At 30.5% G+C, this 21,752-nt stretch overlaps 3 protein-coding genes across 4 annotated transcripts in view; all 3 read right to left on the reverse strand.

The window, feature by feature from the left end:
- On the reverse strand, positions 1 to 8,178 carry LOC145942185 (uncharacterized). The gene is made up of 6 exons (XM_083048693.1): positions 5,811 to 8,178; positions 3,544 to 4,472; positions 2,773 to 2,836; positions 2,527 to 2,673; positions 1,346 to 1,795; positions 1 to 1,182 (listed from the first exon to the last, which is right to left on the reverse strand). The coding sequence occupies exons 2-6, from the start codon at positions 3,777 to 3,779 to the stop codon at positions 1,126 to 1,128; spliced, it is 954 nt and encodes a 317-aa protein (XP_082904819.1). The 5' UTR covers positions 3,780 to 4,472; positions 5,811 to 8,178; the 3' UTR covers positions 1 to 1,125.
- Positions 4,376 to 9,220, reverse strand: LOC145945415 (kinesin-like protein KIF9). Its single transcript, XM_083054406.1, has 6 exons — positions 9,140 to 9,220; positions 6,267 to 6,446; positions 5,811 to 5,996; positions 5,286 to 5,503; positions 4,735 to 5,088; positions 4,376 to 4,472 (listed from the first exon to the last, which is right to left on the reverse strand). The coding sequence occupies exons 1-6, from the start codon at positions 9,218 to 9,220 to the stop codon at positions 4,376 to 4,378; spliced, it is 1,116 nt and encodes a 371-aa protein (XP_082910532.1).
- Positions 8,319 to 21,752, reverse strand: part of Bnip3 (BCL2 interacting protein 3) — a 26,100-nt gene continuing 12,666 nt past the window's right edge. The window contains exons 3-6 of one of the 2 annotated variants that reach the window (XM_083048400.1): positions 19,814 to 19,901; positions 9,834 to 9,907; positions 9,379 to 9,531; positions 8,319 to 9,277 (exon numbers count right to left, since the gene is read on the reverse strand). In XM_083048400.1, the coding sequence (XP_082904526.1) occupies positions 9,226 to 9,277; positions 9,379 to 9,531; positions 9,834 to 9,907; positions 19,814 to 19,901 (367 nt within the window). In that variant the 3' untranslated portion in view covers positions 8,319 to 9,225. Of the gene's footprint in view, positions 9,278 to 9,378; positions 9,587 to 9,833; positions 9,908 to 19,813; positions 19,902 to 21,752 lie in introns of those variants that run through there. The other variant, XM_083048471.1, reaches the window with a different exon arrangement.

Consider the following 21,752-nt stretch of genomic DNA (forward strand, 5'->3'; position numbering starts at 1 on the left):
ATAATTTAAATCTCTCTCTCTCTCTCTCTGTGACGCAAGAGTTACACGCGATTGTATAAAGAGATAAGCGACTTATATTTCATAGCAATAGCTATCACAACAAAAAATTATTTATTACATCTTGTCTTTATTTACGTCAATCGGCGCAAACGTTTCACCGCTTAATTATTATTATATAATTTCACTTAATTAAGCGAAACTAATCAAATGAGTAAATCAATTATATTATCAGTGTGGTTGTTTTAAATACGATCTTTTCAAAAAGAAATTTACTAAGATTTGAAAAACTTTAAATATATTATAATGAATCATTTATATATTTATAATATAAATTATATATGTTAAATACATATTTAAATATATATACGAGTTCATAAAGTTCGTACTTTTGCCTATAAGAAAAAGAATAAAGTGGTTGAAACTGTGCACATTTAGTCTTTTTCTATATATAAATTTTGCAAAATTACATTTTTCCCAGTGATGCAAGATCTGTCGAATACAATCATTGTATCAATTAAAAATTATATTAAAAATATTAAAAATTAATCAAATTTATAAAATTTATAAAAAGTTTATTAATTATAAATTTAATTAATATAAAATTAATTTTTATAAATTTTATTCATTTTTAATAAAATTTTAATATCATTTTTTTTTAAAGACAATGTGTCAATTTTTGCAATGATTGTAAAATAAATAAATATATGCACAGTTTCAACCGCTTCATTCTTTTCCTAAGAAGCAAAGGTACGAACTTTATGAACGACCTACGTATTTAAATACACATTTATATACATATTTATCATACATTTCTATATTAATACAAATCAATTAATATTAATATAAATCAAATAATTAAATATTAATACAATTATATTAAAATTAAACAATTATATTAAATTTACAAATACAGAAAATAAGATAAATTATCAAATTACTCTTTTGCATTTTAAATACATAATACAGTTATACATTGTCCCAAAAAAATAGCAAAAAGTGAATATGTTTTATAAGTACTTATAAATATACACTAACAAAAAGTTTAATTAAGTCTATATACATATATTCCTTCATTTTTTTTACAAAATATCAAATATAAATTTTTACATGAAAAATATGTCTTCGTTAATTCCATCTATTTCTCTTATATGCAGCATCATATTTCGCGATGTATTTTTCTTGCTAGATAAAATCAAACATATATTATAAAATAAATGCAACGAAGAATTATATTTTAAATTCACACACTCAGGATATTTTATTTAAATATTTATGCATTGATAGTGTAAAAAAAAAATACTTATTTTTGAAAATTTACTACGAATAAATTAAACAAAGCACGTACCTTGTCAATTCGCTCCAGCAATCGCTTTAAGAAATGGTATTTGCAGCATACAGACTGCGCTTTTTTCTTTCGATTTTTCTTTCGATAAAATTTGCATAATTTCAGAGCACGCTTGTTGTTGTACAGATATTGTCTTAACTCCGTGCAATAATCGTTTAATTCATGATACAACGAAAAACATATATTGAAGAATGTTTCTTGGATCTCATTAAACTTAGCTTCGATTCCTATCAGCAAACCCTCGCGTTTATCCACCTGATACATCCAACCGTAAAACTCATCTACCTCGTCTTCTTCAAATTCAAGTACGTTCTTTGTATCCATATTTACTACACCATTTTCAAAAAGCAAATCGTTCTCGGTAAAAATGATGAAACTTCTATCATAAATCCTTTTTTTATCAGCAAGTTGGTCGATATTATACATTAGCCTTTCAAACTCCTTTCTCAGCTGCACATGAAATAAAATGTCGACATTGCATTCTTACTTTCACAGAGAATTTGAGAAACAGGATAAAAATTTCACAATATCATATAAAAAATATTGCAATTGCCAAACTGTCACTTTTCAAGAGAAAATTGTATAATAATTATATATTAGTTTTATACCAATATAATATATTAATATAAATATATTAGTTTATAAAATATTAGTACAAATACATTAGTATGTATTATAATAATTCTTTTCAAGCAGATTAGATTTATAATAATACAATTATAAAGATTCTTCTGAATATAATCAAACGAAGTAAAAAATGGCAATAAAAGCCAAGCGCTGTGTGTAAGTAGGACATATACAATTTTATCTAAAATAAATCTAAAATATGAATCATAAGTACAAATAGCGTACATTTCGCTCCCTTTTTTGTGTGTGGGTCATCTTCCAATTACAGTTATAACGTAATTAATATAGAGATTATATAAATATACATAGAATTATAACATTGTTCTTGCTTAGAGTACACAATGCATTACTAATATATATAAAATAGCATTGGAAAATTATTGGAACAAAAATACACAGAAATGCAGTTACAATATTTTCTTAATGATTTTAAAAATATATATAATCCATGAATTCAAAAATTATAATTTCACGGAATTTTCTATATATTTTTTTTCTTTTAAGAGCATCATTTCTCGCAAGATTCTAGGCAAATTTCAATTTCGATTATTCACCCTAGTATAAATGTCCATATTCTGCATTAGCGATCCAAACATCGTACGGCTCTTCCGATTCCATTTATGAAACCTATTTGCCATATCCACACACATTATATCTTTGCTTATAAAATATTCGAGGCTGTTTACTGATTTTTTCCGTAACTATAATGAATAACAAAAATTACAACTTGCGAATATTATTATTATATTCATGACGCTTCTATTTGCTATGTCATTATTTGCAACTGATGATATACTTACGCGACATCTACTTTCTACAACTTTATCGTTTTCAGTCTGTTCATTGATTAACTCGCACAATATGCTTGAATAAAATAATAATTAATAACGCATATATTACAATAAAACATTCAACAATTTTCAATTTTCATAGAATGTGCCGACAAACACGCATCACAAATTTCGTAACAAAATTCGAGTAAATTGTGAAAAATCTAGAAATCACAATATTTTCATCATATAAAATTTCTTTTATATCCGATATTTTGCTTCTATAAAAAGAAAATAATTTCAATAAAATAAATTTTAAAATATTTTCAATATTAATATAAAATAGTTCAGATTTATTGAGCTTATTTCTTTTTATATATGTACATATATTGTCATTCAGGGATCTTCCAAATATGAAATTCATGCATGTGCTAAATGTGTAAGTTGTTTAACCTTAGATTGATTGAATTTGATTTGTGTTTTATTCGGTTATATCAGTTCGTTTAGATAGATGTTTAAAGAGTTTTAAATTCTGAATATTATAATTATTAAAACTATTTAGAATTATTTTACAAATCAGAATTACATATTTATGAAGTTAGAACGTGTTAAACTATGAAAAATGTGCTAAACTGACAAATTTAATTATAATTCATTATTTTTATTAATTGCACAACATTAATTTAATCATAAAATATTTTCGTAAATTATAATTCGTTTGAAATAAATTTACGCGAAATTTATTCGAATATGAACAATTAAATGTTTGTAACAGCATGAATATTAAATGATGACACAAACCATTGCAGATTAAATATAACTTGTCTCGATTCTTTAAGCGCGTCCTCCGTTTTTTTCTTGTTCCATAAAGCAAAAACCATGATGTGTGTGTGTGTGTGTGTATTTGTTGCGAAGCTGAAGAAATGCAAAGTGATTACCAACGAAACGCGACACGAGGATGAAACACGAAAACACGAATCAGAAATTAAACAATCAAAAAAGAAATAATAACGAAATAATCTTTTTGTGCGTATCATCCGGACTGACCTGAAATATTTACTTATTTAAATCGTGTTTATTTATCAAAAATACAAAACGCACGTTTTACTGTTCAACATCGCTCGATAAATGTGATTCTATGATAGAATCCGTGCAAATAAAACTGATACACATAACACGAAAGTTATAAGTTTTATTGTCGATTTTTCCAAAATCCGCCTTTATTGTCGATTATCGAAAGTTGCAGTCAAATAATTATGACGCTATGATTATTTGCAATTGATTTTGTAATTGATATCAATGTTAATAATGTTATATTTCTTTGAAATCCCCAAAGTTTTTGTTGATATTATTTGACATTTTTTTATTTAACAACTTTTCACGAATGTGATGCGAATCGCAATTTTCTACCATAATTCAATACATAATATTCAAGAGTGCAATATAAAGAAGAATCGTTAATTAAATGATTTATTTTATTTGACCGATTATCTTTGTGTCAGCACATGAGAAAAGAGACAAAGAAAATATTAACAAGAGAAAATTGAATATAAGAATCGTAAATTATACGCATCAAATTGATAGCAAATATATATGGATATTTTGTGACACATAGTTAAAATACTTTCAACAACTATGTAGGTAAAGTATCGTTTACTTGTGTCAGTGCATTTATAGCATTTTCATACACTTCCTTTAACTGCTCGGTTTCAACTTCTTTCACAATTAATCTGGAATATTTAAGGAACGATTGAAACTTTTATCATTTTACGATCATTACATTGATTCTTTCTTATACTAATGATATTAATTGCAAAAAATACAATAAAAATCACATTAAAAACAAATCAAAGACATACAAGATAATTACAAGAAAATTGCAGTTTTTCGTCAATTTTTTATTACCAAGTAAAAACTCCTCATTATCAAGTAACTAAGATATATAGGTTTAAATTTAAAAAATAATTTGCAAAACACATTAAGAAAACAAACTTGTCGAATAACTGTTTGACGATTTTCATCAACAGTCGTGCCTGGGTGACGTTAAAGAGCGTCAACTCTGAAACGGAACCCATAAAAAAATTTATAATGTCTCGATTAATCTGCTCGGCCCTTAATTTCGAGATGTTCATCAGTGCTTCCTGATGTAAAAACATATCGTTCAATTCTAGTTCCTTCTTAAGTGCATTCACTTCTTCTCGCAACCGTTGCACGATTAGCTCCGTCTGCGGCTGAATGTGCCGTATCGTTTTGATCGGTTTCAATTTGGCAATTTTAGCACTTAATCGCATGGTTGACAGAGTAACATCGAGATCTTCTCTCGTGATGCGTACGTGAGACACGAAGCTGACGAATGAGATGTCTAGCTTTTAATTAATCAATACGTCATATGTCGATCAATATGTCATGTTAAATTTTGGAGCCAAATTATATATTTTGATCGGAAAAAATGTTGAATTTAATAGTATATTAGTCATTAAGCTAATTAAGTTCTGTCTAAATTATAATTTGTGCTATTTCAAATATTTATTCCTTATGGTTACCGAATAACGGATGTGACGTTGAGTGCATCTCTCAACAATTTCAGCAAATTATTCGAGCGAATTACAGTATACATGCACGCACTTTGTTTTCTGAGATACACAAAGTATTGTTCCAGCTGTGTTCTCATTAAATTCGCCATACCCAAGTCCATCGCTGTTTTCCAGCAATTTGATGGACTCCCTACCGTACCAATTCCAGCCATCTCTACAATGTGTATCTAATATCGAGAGATAAAAATAATTTATTTTTTTCAAAATATTAGAATCTCTGCGATTTTCTTGATTTCATCACGTTATTTAAAATAGTTAAACATGTTATATATTCAAGTTTTTTCTAATCTCAATTATATTTATACGGTAAATTTATTTCACAAATATTAAAAAATGTATCGTTTTTTAGACGTATTAATATTTCCATAAAAAATTCTTTCTCTTTAGGAATTTAAAAATGATATTATAAAAACATTTAGAGATACGAGAATTTTCAATTATCTTTTAAAGATGAGAATTTAAAATTGAAGTTACTTTAGCTGTCGCTACAATGGCTTGTGATTTTATCAGACTCGTATTTGAAACGTGAAAAGTAATCACAGCTGCACCTAAATGTGATACTGGGTACATTGTGCTTTTGATAATCGATCTTCTAGTTTCTCCTTCGAGCACTTTTCTTAAAGTCTCATCTTCATTCTCTACATCCACTATAGTTATATTCTGGAATCATCACACCGTTAATCATAATCTGTATGTTTATATTGTATCTGCATCACTTGCATTTCTTATTGTATTATCTCTTAAATCTTAAATCCATTGTGTTTTTACATTAGATATTGTCAAAATTAAACGTTTAGATAAATGTAAGAATTCTAGAAAATTATGAAAAAAATTCCAGAAAAGTATGTGAAATAATTATTCAAATAATTATCTTTATCATAACTTTTTTTCGAAAGATAAAAATTTGAAATTTTTGGTAATTGATGATACCTTGAAGGGATTGCGCTCATTAATGTTGACTATTTTGCGTTTTCGCGTTGTGAGAAGATCGATTACATCTTTACCTCTCAATTCGACAAAACTTAAACGATAGCGTATGTCGCTAATTTTTTTTCGGTTCGCTCTCTCCGCGAAAATATCAGACAAAAATCGCGGAATTATTCCTCTATGCTAAAAGCAAAATAATTAAAATTTATCAAAAGCTTGAATAATAAGTAATATTCTAAAAACGTACTTCCCAATTATTCCTAAAACCGCCGATCGTAAAACTCTTTCCAGATCCGGTTTGTCCGTAACCGATCAATACGCAATTTATGCCACCTAAAACTCTTAAATTATTTCCGTATTATATGTATATATTATATAAATTTTATTTATTTTTATATACAATACATTATACGGCGTTTTACGTATTTTGTCAGATATTTTTTTTAACTATTATTTCATCGAATATTACTATATATTTTTTCAGTAGATTTTATTTTTAAAAATACGAAACCACTAATTCTTGATTTGAAATTTCTAATTAATTACAATCGAAGAAATTTTTTTATTATCTTAAAAGATTTTTCTATCAATTTTATTGATGGGAAACTTGATAAATTTCTATTAATTTCTGCTAATTCAAATGTTGACATTATCATTTGTAACATTATTAATAATAATTTGATACACAACGTTATTAAATTATTTTACAATTAATTAGTAATATTACACAATATGTTTAATAATATAACAATATGATTAAATTAAATTAATTATTTCTATTTTATGTATACGTTAATATGTACGGCACATAATATACTATATGATAATATTAATAGCATATGCAGAAGTTATATTATAATGAAAATTGATTAAGTTTGACATTAATAAAGATGATGAGGAAAATCTTTTAGTAAAGATATATAATAGAAAAACTTTTCGATTGTAATTAATTCTAATAAAATTTAGATTTTTAAATTTAATAATATCAAATTTAATGTTTTAATTTAACGTAATTTAATTTGTTACCAATATATTGAACAATACTAATCATATCATCCCGATGCAATAGGAAATGTCACTATTATCGACTTCAACTATCAATTCATACTTTTCTACGAGATCTTTTGTGGTAGCGCGATACACTTTGTCTTGGGATGTCTCGTGAAATATCCCATCAGTCCGAAAAACCCAATAAACGGGATGTGAGCTCGTCGACAATCGGTTTCGTTGCATATGTTGTAAACATCTCACGTATATTATCTAAATGATATAACGTATTAATTAATAGAACGTATCGATATGTTAAATTGTGAGATATTTTCATAAATAATAATAAAAATATATCTGATAATAAATGTATAAATCTCAAAAAATAGACAGTGATACACATTAATATTATAATGCTGAAAAATTGTTTTCGCGTTTTTTCTTTGCTTAGAAATCGAATATCTAAAAAAGTTCGTAATATCTTGATTTAACAATAAAGAGATTTACAATCTCTTTATCAAACCTTATTTTCCGTACTGATCTTTGCGCAAGAATCGCACGGTTTCTCGAGTGGTAGAATTCGCACAAAAACTTTTATATTTCTTTCGTGCTTCTCGTCGATCGACTCATCGTCCGACATAAAAAAGTTTGTTCGATACATTTTTCGTGATACATTTGCAACATTATTTCAATATATTGCATAATTGTGAAAGAAAAAGGTTAATTCCATTTTTAGTTTGTGTGCTATTTATATATAGCACTGAAATTGTCTAGAGTTCAATTTCTGTCATTTCAAATTCGATTTTTGAGAGTCAAATGAGATTTTACATACAAAACAGAACAGAGATTAGGACACAATTAAAAAAAAAAATAATTTATGCAAATTATCTATGAAAATTGAATACTTCATCACAAGTATGAACTTAAAAAACCCTTTATTCTTTGTAGTGTTCTTATGTATAAATTATCCATAATTAAAACTTTAATTTTAGCAAAGAGAAACAGCTTCGAAAAAATATATCGATGGAAAGAGAATCGAATATCCACACAACACTAAAACGCCAACTATTATATACGGAATACGATTATTATTATGCGTATGACAATATACATACAATATTACAAAATAATTGCTTATAAAAAGTATGTTGAATATCATTATTGTAAATTAAATTAAACGCACAACTTACCTAAGAATATGGAAAGAAAATCTGTCAATTCACGTAACAGGAATTGCGTTGCTGATTTTGCAAATAAAAATGTATGCACAATTTCTAACATGTATTTAGCTTTATCTAAATATCCAAATGTGACTTACCTAAATCACTAATACGAGTGACATATTTTTTTTTCAATCTGTCACATTTAATCGATACTCATTTCTAATTGAAACTCAAAAAGATTATTCCGCGAAATTCATTTGTGCATATTTTCGATAAGTTAGTGATTACTACTATCTCCGTCCATTTCCTCATCTAAAGTACAAAATCGATCTTCGAAAGCATCATATCGTCGCAAATTTCTTTTACTGAAAAATGTAGCACATATACATATCACACATTCGCAAAACGTTTCCATACAAATTCTAGCTTCTTCAAAATGTACACGTTAAAAATCATCCTTTTAACTTCTTTTATGGGATTATTTAATTAATAAGCAAAGATTATGTAATATTTTCACCGGCGAAAAAATTCCTCAGTTTTGAATGAAGAATGCTATTATATATCACATATATATAATACATTTTTGAGGTCTTCGATTCGAAACTTAGGAATTTTTCGTCGATAACAATATTACATAATTTTTATAATACAAAGTGCTAATATTATAAATCGGGACAATCGAATTATGTGCTGCATGTATGTTTTTAGGCTCGATCGCCCACCGACTTGTTCAGTCTTTCTTGCATCTCTAGCCTTCCCTTCCGTGTCAGATTCAACCGTGACCAAATCCTGATGCTGACAAACCATGCTCTTCACTCAATGGCGACGCGGGACATCATCAAGCTCCGCCTAGTGAGCAAAACGCTACAACAGAAGTCAGCGAGCCTAATTAGCGTTTCAGGCAATACAAGAGCGTGTGGCAATTAACATAACATGAGTTTCAAGCATGTTACAAGTAACTTTACCCTAGACCGGTCCCAATGAGCAGAGACAAAAGATTCGTAAAGAATAGGGTGTAAATGACCTCCTTGGAAAATAATCCATTTTTGCCAACCTTTGCGGTGCGGATGCTGTATGTTTTCCTCTTACTGCCCAAGGGATGCTTAAATTTCCAGTCTCTGTAAAACGATAAGGAAGACCATCGAGGTGACTGCGGACGCGTGGCAAGATTTCCTTTACAAATGTACAACGTAATTTACTTTAGAGTATGACACAATTAAAAATTAGCATGCTAACTTTTAATATTTCCTTTCTCAAGTTACTTATATGTATATTATAGACTCAATGTAACAGCAATTTGCTAAAAAGAATCAATAGCAATTTTAATCATAGTGATAATTAATAATGCGAAAAGCATAAAAAAGATATTTATTTTCACACAAAGACATCTAAATTAACTGTCAAATGGAGAATCTCATACTTTGGCGGCGCCTGGTCCGGTCGCGAGCTCCATTCGTAGATCCAATCCGTGTTCTTTTCTAGAAGTTCGCCTTCCTGCGAAGCAAATTCATATTTCGTTAAGCTATTTCGTAGCGATCGACGGAGAATGTTTCGCTTCGCTTCGCTGCTATCGTCTCGCACGGCAAAAAAACAAGAATAACAGATTACAAATTAATCGGAGAGGAGAGGAAGTCGACGGTGCAAGGCAGAACAGAAGTGCGACAAGGCATGCCTCTATATGAATGGCGATCGCGTCGCGTGGAAAAGTGAATGTTCAAGGATGACCTTTGGCGTTCCGCCAACGGTGCACACCGAGAGTGTGTCGTAGTATATCGGATCCGATATGCGCAGATACTTCGTGATACTTTGCGCATCAAGGAAACGTATGCGTCGTACAGTAAACAACAATGTTTTGCGATAGCTCAGGAAAGTGTAAATTGATGCTGTAAATGTAAAAAGAAGCAAAGAACTCTCTGACGCAAAAGTAAACCTTTCGAAAACTCTCAGGGGAATTTAAATTTCTCTGGCAGGTTTTTCTTCTCCTAAAATAGATTTTCTTCTCCTAAAATAGAACATTTTTAGTTGCTTCTCTTTTGAACTGGGTCATCGATTTAATACGCAATATATAGAGTACAAGAATATGTACATATATAGATAACTTTATAAACCACTATATACGTAGCTATACAGAATGCATTAAAAATAGTAGCAATGTTTAATGTGTGGGTGGCATATATACAAATGTGTCGATAGCAAAATTAAAATACTTCCCTTGTCTCCGTTTTGCGATATTCTAATCGGCCAATTACATTAATTCTTCTCTTATAACATTAAGAAACAGAAACTGCTGCGCGTGTTGGTGATAAAGGAAATTAAATAACGAGAAAAAAAATGGAAGCTTGATACTGATATTTTCTCGAATTAAATCAGCATTTGACATGTACAAAGTTGGGCTTTGTATTGCTATCATCTTATGTACTTCTTCGAAAGATCGTCTCGAAACTGTTGGTTACGATATATATTTATTATATAAAAGACAAATGACCTGACCATTATCCAGATAAGCCCACAATCTTCTTAACAACGACGACTATATATAACCGGTTTCTTTATTTGGATAATATTTAGCAATACATATTTTTTGCATTACTTGTCAATCATTAAACGATAATATAATTCATATTTAAAAAACGTTCCGCAATTCCATCATCAATAAAAATTTATATCAATTACCGTAATCGAGATATCCATTAAAAAGTAATAAATATTAATTTAAATATAAATTGATCAGAAAAAGTTGTTTAAAAATTCATTCTTTCATTTTGCTATAATGTAAAAAAGGGAGAATATTTTTGTGCTTATTGTATCATATATTCCACAACACGGAAAAGAAATTAGCTACCATAGCTAAATTTTAGCTATCCCTATATTGCACCTGAGTTATCATGCCTAAATTTTAGCTATGGTTACTAATATTTTTTAGCTATAGTTTAACGGAGAATTCTATAGCTAAAAAATTCTATAGCTATCATAGCTAAAATTTATGCATAATAACTAAATTTCATGTGTATTACAGGGACAGCTAAAATTTAGCTATGGTAGCTAATTTTTTTCCGTGAAGTATTATATAGTTTCAAAATATTTTTGACAATGAGTTTACAACATTTTTACACATTTTATTTTTTCTGCTGCAATATCTGAATGGCAGTATTTACAGTTGTAAAAAGCACTGGCATTTTTAAGATAAAGCTTAATCCCTCGAAATGATTCACGGAGCTATCAATCAATGCAAAGATTATGCGTGCAAACGCATGTTATCACGACATGATTTGTAGCTTTACGAGAATCATCATTCGCCAAATTATCAGTCAAAAGACAATGATAAGTAAACAGGAGGATGGCGAACATGAAAGAACAGATCGCGCACACGAATTCCTTGCGTTCACCGTATTACTTTCAATCGCATTCCAATCGGGAACGCACACAGAAATATCGAGAAAACAATGTCACCTCATTTTATGAGGTCAGTTTTATCAGGTAAAATCGATAAACTCGCAAAGATAACTCAATAATCGTACGTATCGAAGGACGATATTTATTTCAAACGCGCATGTCTACATATCACGTTATTAGCGATGTTATTATATTCTATTGTCTCTTTGAGAAGAATACACAGTATATGAGATCAATTAATAATTATAGAATTGATATATAAAATTAAGATAATTATAAAAATAATAATTACAAAATAACTATACACTGAGAGAATTTTCTCTTATAGAATTTACCCTGAAATTCATGGTAATCGTGAGACAATATGATATAGAAAGAATTTTATGAGAATTTCTCTGATTAATATTTACCACAATAAAAAATAATAATATCTATCACAATAAAATATAAAATATGTTTGATTAATTTTACTAAATTGCATAGTAAAATTAATCAAACACATTTTATATTTTATTGTGATAAATATTATTTTTATTGTAATAAATATTAATCAAAGAAATTCTCATAAAATTCTTTCTATACCGCATATTGTCCCTCGATTACCATGATTTTCAGGGTAAATTCTAAAAGAAAATTCTCTGTACAGTTTATGCACGTGCACTTAATTCAAAGTTTTATCGCGACTCATAACTAGCGCGTAAAAAAACGGCGCTTGCTTTTCGTGCAACAATATGTCGAGTAACTGTACACGCAACTGCGATGCAATTTTGTGAAAAACGGTCGATATGCATATTCGCGCGTGTAAAGAATTTTTTAATAAGACTTTCAATGTAAAATACAAACTTAAATTCTAACGGGCTGGAAAGAATCATATAGTAAAATGCCAGTTTGAAGGAAATTTAATTGAAACTGATTAATTGTGCATAAATTTTTCTTGATCCAATATCAATTAAAATAAATTTCAATTGGAGATTTTTATTTTATACATAAATTCCGCCCATCTACGAAGATGAGAAAAATATCGGCGCCAAATCGCTGAATCGGGAATTTTTTTTTTTCTCAAATACACTGTTGATTTCTTTCATCTATATGCACCAGTATTTTCTCGATTATAAGCGTCTCGTCGCTGTCGGTCAATCGTGAAAAGCCACGCGTTCGTCGCCGTTATAAATAACTTTTACAACTGCGTTTTCCTTCTCATCATCTTCCTTGGATCTTTCGGATCGCACATGTCGTTAAGACAACGGTGATAAAAAATATCAAGGTGTGGTGTGATATAAAGTTTAAACAAATGCGCGATGTGAGTGGTATACATTTTGACAATCGGTTCTATCGAATATGATGTAAACCGATGTAAACATTTTTGTCTGAAAACATTTTTCTGTTTTTATTTTCTAATTTATCAACATTAATATTTTTTTATATTTACTGATATTATTATTTATATCATTACATCATATAATTCTTCTAATGTTCGAGAAAATACAGGTAGACACAAGCTTCCAGTCAGGTAACAAAAAGAGGAAGAAACACAGATGTGAAAAACCAGATGTGCTGGATTAGAGTAATCCGGCTAATCCTGAATAAGTCGTAGTCCTTCTGTTTATACCCTTATCCTATTCTCTCTATTTATTTGCCTCTTGCTTAATCCAATAATAATATCACTCTAAATAAATAATCGCCAGACTTGTCAAAGATGTAATTTTCCAAAAATATGCGTTCTAGTATTTTATTCTTTTTGTGATTGCAACACACAGACCGAAAAAAATGTGCCGATTCGAATTTACCCCTATGGATATTTCTCTTCACCCACGCGAGAACGTAATCGAGGGAAATTTAATTTTAAAGGCTCGATCGATCCAATTCGAACATTTCCTGCGAAAAAAAGAGAGCACGCCTCTCGCACTAATTACGCTGTCGATTTTTTTTCTCTTTACAGAGAAAATTCAATTCCGTCGTCGCGTTAATGGATCGAATATGTTGGCTCAACATCCGAAAGGAGAATGGATTCGCACGACGGCGCCGACGTCGTGCATGGCGTGAGCTCGACACGATCGACGATTGGCCAGTCGATACTACGACGTTCTCGAGAATAATATGCCTCTCCTCTCTAGGTCTCGTTTTTTTTTCTCATGTCGGAAGCGCGCAATAGCCGTGAAACGTTTGCGACGCGACGGCTCATTAACAATACCGTATAAGAGTTGTTGTCCCCGCGCGCAAAGAGTTAACTACTTATAACATTACTTTCCCTCGATTGTAGATTTCCCGACTCAAATCGAAAATTGTTTGCGAAAGTCTCTGTGTTTGTTGGTAGAGTCGTTTTTCGTAATTAATTTTTTTTTATTCGTTTTATATTACTTATAAAGTAATATAAAACGAAAAAAAAAAAATTTTTTAATCCGAAATAAATGAAATTTTTTTCTAGACGAGATTTAATCTCTGGAGAGAAAGAAAGAGAATACTCCAAGAAAATCCTCGACCGCGCGAGTGCAATGATCGCGGAATCGCGGTTACTTCATGATCGCGACTCATAGATGAAACCATATACATGGTTTGTTCCTGAAGCTAATTACTTCCCGGATGAATTAGGGAGAGAAATTTTCTCAAGCAGAAATTTGTGATTGTTTCACATAATTGATAATTATATTAATTTTCATATAAGGAATAATGTTGATAACTTAAAATTTTCTGAAAAATAATTCAACGTCATGCACACATTTATTAACGCAATTAAATTTGACAGTAAATTCGTGCGTTATTGCAGTCAATACGTACATATATCATAAATTATTTTTTAATTTTTATCAAGAATATATTAATATATTACATATTCAAAACATATATGTATACAAAATGCAAAGTATAACAGATAATTGTGTCGAAGAAAAACGAAATTTCTTTTCGAAATTTCAACTCAATCGCGCGATGTAGCAAAAAACAGAGATCACGATGTTTCCTGTCTAATTAAACATCGTGTTAAAACACGCAACACAGTATGCCCTTGTTCCGCTATCGCGAATCCTTTCGTACGTTCACTCGCAACAGTCAGCTGCATCGAGTAGGAACGTGTTCCGCGATGCCGTTCCGAATGTAGCATATTAAGCACCAGACTGCACCAGACTGCACCATGCGCAGTCGCGATGAAAAATATAAATAAACTAGGTACCTCCCAAGAACACGACATTTCGAAAACGTGCGACATCCGATATATTGCACCGGTTGAAACGTAAGAAAAAGATACGTGTCGCGTTTCTCCGTCGCAAAAATTCGCACGCAATGCGCGACGACGTGACGGAGCAATCAGCTGATCCAACGGTGACACTTTAAAACTGACGTGACTCGCGACGCTGCGCTGTTTTGATTAAGTCGATCTTCAATGCCACATCGTTCAATGGTACGTGGTGTGTCGCGACATCGTATCTCGATTAAACGCCCCTCTGTCATTACTGACGTTTGTTAATAAAGTTTCTTACATCATAGCGACACAATGCCACGAAAAGACATTACCGATTAGATAATTAGACAGTCGCTTTCTCTCCGTTTGAAGAGCGTTTCGTAAGAAACTACTATTTTTCTACACCCGCAAGTATCATTTTATATCACTAACAAAAAAAATCGTACGTCAGAGTGATATAATAATTGAACAAATAAAATGGCAAAAATATTACACAGAGAGAATTTTCTCTTAGAATTTATCCTGAAAATCATGGTAATCGTGGGATAATATGAAAAAAATTTTATGAGAATTTCTTTGATTAATATTTATCACAATAAAAATAATATCTATTATAATAAAATATAAAACATGTTTAATTAAGTTTACTATGCAGTTTAGTAAAATTAAAATTAATCAAACATGTTTTATATTTTACTGTGATAGATATTATTATTTTTGTTGTGATAAATATTAATCAGAGAAATTCTCATAAAATTTTTTCCATGCCATATTGTCCCACGATTATCATGATTTTCGGGGTAAATTCTATGATAAAATTGTCTCGGTGTATTTATTTCTTTCACCATAGTATTGCGCAGAAAGAAATTGTGAAGAAAGATTGAAATAAATATTAAAGAATCCAATCGTTCGTTTACTTTGCGTGTCTAAAAATAATCACGATAATAAGACTCCGATCGTAAATCGTAATTCATGTCAATTATCTTCTTTCTATTTTTTTATAGTCGATGTATAATCACGCATATTTCGAATAATCAGGGAAATATAATCTCGCGTCGGAACGTTACTACTATTACATAGTTTGATAATTGAAATATAAAATGTATAAAAGTTAATCCACAAAATTACGCGAAATTCCTTAACCGGTTCGCGGATTTAACACGATCGCGCGATACAACGTTTACTTCGAATGTAACAACCGGTTTGCGAGCGATACCAGAAGAAGAGCAAAAGAACGGGATTATGCATCGATCGGTTTAAGAGATCACGTGATCACTGTTGCGTGTGTTGATGATCTTACGATTTTCACTGACGAAATCACGAAGGAACGAACCGCGATTTTCGATAATGGCACGATCATTTTAATTGATATAACAATGAATTTTAATCTGCATTTTATGTACAATTTTCGCAATATTTTATTAGATTTTTCCGATTTATCTTTATTACACATTTAATTAGAATTTTTTTACAGCTCTTTTTTAACTGAAAGAAAGTAAATTGCAGGTTACCGACATGATGAAAGTTGGAAAACGATGAGACAGTAAAAATGCAGCGTTTCCCTAACTATTTTCATGGTATTGTGAAGTAATTAATGCGCGAAAGGAGAAAGAAAGTGGGAAGCGGTATTCGTTAACAAGCATTCCATGTTACACAATTTAAAACGAGAAAAAGAGAGGAAGAGAGTGATGCAGAGATCTCGTAAGATAAATACATATACGAATATGTTTGTTTTCTAGATTTGATCTCTTGTTTTTAAACTTGTTTATAAACTTGTTCATAGATAATATCTAGATGTTTTTAGATAAAGTTTTCGATTATATAAATAGGTCCTTTCTAAAATTGTCCTCCTAAATACGCCATTCTTCTAAGTAGTTGTAAACACACGATATATCATCTATAGCTTCTCTCTTTTCGTGGAAACAAAAATGTAAGTGCAAAAATATGCACACTTGTAATTCACAAATATTTACTCAAATACTGTATTTTTAATATAAGCATATATATAAAACAACAATGATAATTAAATTATTTAATAAATCTTCAGACAATTTTCTTATACACAAAAAGATAAATTTGAAAAAAATTACGCGGGAAATTAATACATGCCGCGAATAAAAAATCAATAAAAATATTAAACGCGGGAGATTATTGCATGACAACTCACGCTTTACAATTCGTACGATCGTCCTTTTGTGTACCAATACACAAAGCGACGACACGTGTTAAAAAATACGGCGAATGACTCATGGAAAAACCTTATACGACGTCCACGTCGCATCCACTTATTATCGTGTTAGTATCGGTTAGTCATACTTCGCGATACAGTTAGTCTTTGTTTGGCGACAAAGATGCTCTATTTTCGCCTATCTCGGAGAAAATAATAAAGCGCATCCAGCTTTATCAATAATATCTCGAATCGTATGACTTTGCGCGAAGGTGTTACGTATCGTTTCATGAAATTGCTAATCTCGATATCACGATAACGATGTCTGTTTTCCGCGATAAAATGTGCAAACAAGAGGCTTTGCACTGATTATCACACTTCTAAAGACAAAAGACTATCCGGAAACGTATTTATATTACAAAGGCCACGAAGAAAATATGTTTACAAGCGCAATGTAAAGTGTAATTAAAAAAATTATGCGTTTATGTGTGAAGAATGTTTCTCTTCAAAATAAGCGTCGTGTGATTTCACACAAAATTATCAAGCTTATCGGACATGTCCTTCAACTTGTCTGATATAAAAAATTATAATTCTATGGAAATCATAAAATTATATTATTCCGGGATTTTTCGCTGAAAGAAAAATCTATTGCAATTTCATCTGGGAAAGTTCGCTGCTCTAATTTGCTCTTTTATGAATGTGTGAGAATTAATCTAAATTTCATCGTCTCGACTTTGAGACTAAATTTTCCAATTTATTGAAAAGTAGATCAAACAAGTTACCAGGTCGAGATTTCTCGAAAATTAGTGTCTGATTTATTTATCTATACATGCAGCATGTATAGATGCTGCGAAAGACGTCGCAATCGCGAAGAAACAATGGCAGGGGTGTTATCGTATGATCTTACGATATCTCTCGAGAAATCGTGAGTGAGAGAGAAAGAGATTTCGATAATTATACATATATCGCAGGCCGACATGAGTGAATACGCAGCGAAAATGCTGCATCGTCAAAACTCACATCGACTTACCGTATATGAATGGTTATGGGATAACGTCGCATTTGCATGCAAATTGTTTCAACTCGCGGTTCTCACAGGTGCGATTCCACAAACGGCTGTACACATAATGCGAAGATACCGCATTTATTTGATATGCAACGCTCTCGCTATCTGCGTTCACGCGAACACGTTGCCTTTTATTTTATATACGCATTGAATCACACAAAAATCGATTAAACGTGGCGTCGTGAATCCGCAAATAAATTTTATCTAATTTATAATTCAAGTAAATTTTATTTTGACTTGTTAGGAATGTATAAGATGCATATACATATATGCACAATATACATTCCTAACAAGTCAAAATAAAATTTACTTGAATTATAAATTCATATATTATAATAGATGTAGAATATATAAAAAAGGAATTTAAATTAAAATTTAAATATAGCCTCGGATTAAAGAGAAAATAATTCAATAAAATAAGAAATGGTTTTTAAAAAAATTTATATTATATTATAAAATAAATTTATTAATTCTTAATGTGTAATTATCTCCGCGTTCTATAAACGGAAAATATAATTCTTCAGAGCCACATTGCGTAATATCGAAAGTCGGGATCAGATAAAAGCTGTCGAAAGTATATATGCCATAACCATAACGGATTTGATTCGTTCTCGTGTAATTGGGACACGGCAAAGGGAAGAGAGAAAGAGAGAAATAAATTTTAACAGCGCATGCAACTTTTGTGTTATCCAACACACATGGCAATTCGCGACTGCTAAAAAGGGCACGGCACTAATGGAGTCAGTGATCCGGAGATCTTGTACAGAAGAAACGGACCGTTCGATAAAACCAGTTGCGCATCAGTGCTATAGTCGAATATAGTGGTATATAATATCGCGTGAGTTGGGAGGGGTGTTAAGTCAATCGATATTACCCGCGCATTGTTTTCTTTTCTCTCAAGCCCTCTAATAGTAAATTCGAGAAAGTAGTGAATATTATTCTCGTTATGATAAGAAAAGGAGGAAATTTTTTTTATCTGTGCAAAATTGTTACTCAGTTTATAATTTTAAAAAGTAATATAAAGCAATTTAAAAGTAATTAGTAACATAAATTAATTGAGAAATAAATATTCATTATTTTGTGAATCGACAATTATGCGTTGCAGGAGGAACTATTGTACAAATTAGATATTTAAATGACACTCATTCTGTGGAGAGAACTTGATGGGAAGTGTGTGACAAGCGGCACAGTGCTATTGCTTCAAGACCGACTGTAATCTTTTAGTTAAACATCTCTCTCTGTTAACTTTATAAGTTGAAACTTTGTCCTCGTTTCGTTGAGAACATAACTGCATAATAATATAATTGCACAATGCGGAATGTTCGATCTTGTCAAAAGATAAAAAAATAACGTAAAGATAAAACGTGCACGAAGCAATATCAATGGAATAAAAATTTTCTCACAAAAAATTCAATCGCGATCTAAATATACTCGTGATGCTTATGGCAGTTATGACTTATGACCATAATGCATATGGCATAATGAGAATAAATATACATAGTTATGCACACACACGAGTAAATGAGCATATATTTTTTCTATAGGCACGTCGAATCGCATAGAAAGTACGCAGTAAAGAATCGATTAAGAAAAACTGACCTTGTTGTAGTTGTAATTTATATACACGCCTTTGAGTTCATCTTCGGTCGAGAGTTCTGTGTTTGGGCTGTTCGGTGGGCTTTTCGGGCTATAAATGCAAAGAAAAACAATATGTTATAATTTAAACAAACGGCATAGATCGTATAAGCGATCATTTTCCGTCTCGAAATTCTTTCGATCGCGAAATTATTTATACTTATTTATATAATTAATATTTCTTGACGTTTATTTCTCATTTCGATTTTATTTTTATTCGAGATTATTCTAAAATTTATATCCATTTAAAGTTTATATCTAATTTCAAACTATATCTTTTATTTGATTACATTATCTGATTTCTACAAAAAAATATCGATCTATTTCGAGAATTTCGATTATAATAATCTTTTCAGATATACTCGAAACACTGAAGGATTCAATCATAAGTTCAATTGTTATAATTTTTTATAAAATATTCAAAAAAATAAAGAGAATTTTAGAAACAATTATTGAACAAACGCAACGTTAGGAACAAAATATTTAATATTCATTACGATATGGACAATATTATCGAAATAGTTAATCAATCTCTGAAGATTTATATGTAACTCAACTATATTATATTTTATTTCATTGCATTACATGTATATTATATGTATATTTTAAATTGGCTTGTTTTTGAGCGCAGAATATATTCATTTTTTCCGTCCGCATTTTCTATACGATTGACTTGCGAATTAGATTCGCTGAAAAGTGTCGACGTCGCTTATCGCACGCGTAATGTGTATACACATATATGTGTAGTGTTTACAGCGATAAGACGCATTGAAAAGTCATCACGATAATTGTCGCCTTGGAAGTTCGCGATCCCCCACACATATGATTTATCGGTGCGTCGTAAAATCGATCGAGCCCACGACACTTTCGCGATTGCAATAATTTTATCCTTGACGCCTGTCACCGATATCGCGACCACGGAAAACTTGGCGCGATTGGGCTCGTTATCGCCAAAATACATCGTGGTAAAAGCCTCATTAAACTCGACAAACGTAATGATGCACTTATGTCAAATGCATCGTACAATGTGTTATGTACGTTATCCGGCTCTTCCCATTAGATTTTTTTTTTCCAAAGCGGATAAATTTAAGTAAAAGAAATAGTTGTTTAAATATATATATATATGTATATTAGATTCAATAATAATTAATATCGTTAGAATTCAATAATGATTAATATCTTGCTGTTCGATTTCGATAAGATATCTTATATAACCCTGACGAATGGATTGCGTAATATTAATTGATTAAATTAATATGAACGAGACAATATTTGGTAAACTTTAGTTTCTAAGAGATAGGCTACGTGCAGGGTTTTTAAAAATTATAACAATTGGACTTATTATGTTAAACAAAAATCGTATTGTTTAAAAGAATGGCAGATAAAAAATATTTATCTATAATTTAAAAACTCATTTGTTTAGAGATAATATGCCCAGAAAAAAAACTTTTCAAGAAGATTCCTTTTTTTTTTACTCTTTTAAAATTAAAATGTCTCATTGTCATTCTCACCAGTTGTTAAAAAGCAGTTTATCGTGACAAAATTCTCTTCAGTAATGAATGCCAAAGTTTGTGTGATTAACAATAAAACATTTAATATTTGTACGCTAAAACATTTGTTAAATCAATGGTGCTAATCAGCTCGTTAATTTCTTTCCTAAAACATATTTCGTCGCTCATAAAGAAACCGATAACGGGTGATGAATGCAAAATACACGCAAACAAAGCAGTAAAGCGGATTAAATGTATAATATAATATTGCGCGACACGTGTCGTTCGTTTCGAGATTCGAGCGAATATTCGCCACACTGTTGCGCAGATATTGTTAATAACAGGATCGCGACGATTTTAACGTTCGAGATAACGTTACGTGGAAAATTACGACCGTACAAATGCAAATCGAC

Source organism: Prenolepis imparis, unplaced genomic scaffold (genome assembly GCF_030444845.1).
Source record: "Prenolepis imparis isolate NDT839.2.m4 unplaced genomic scaffold, iyPreImpa1.0 SCAF_1, whole genome shotgun sequence".
NCBI classification, from domain to species: Eukaryota; Metazoa; Arthropoda; class Insecta; order Hymenoptera; family Formicidae; genus Prenolepis; species Prenolepis imparis.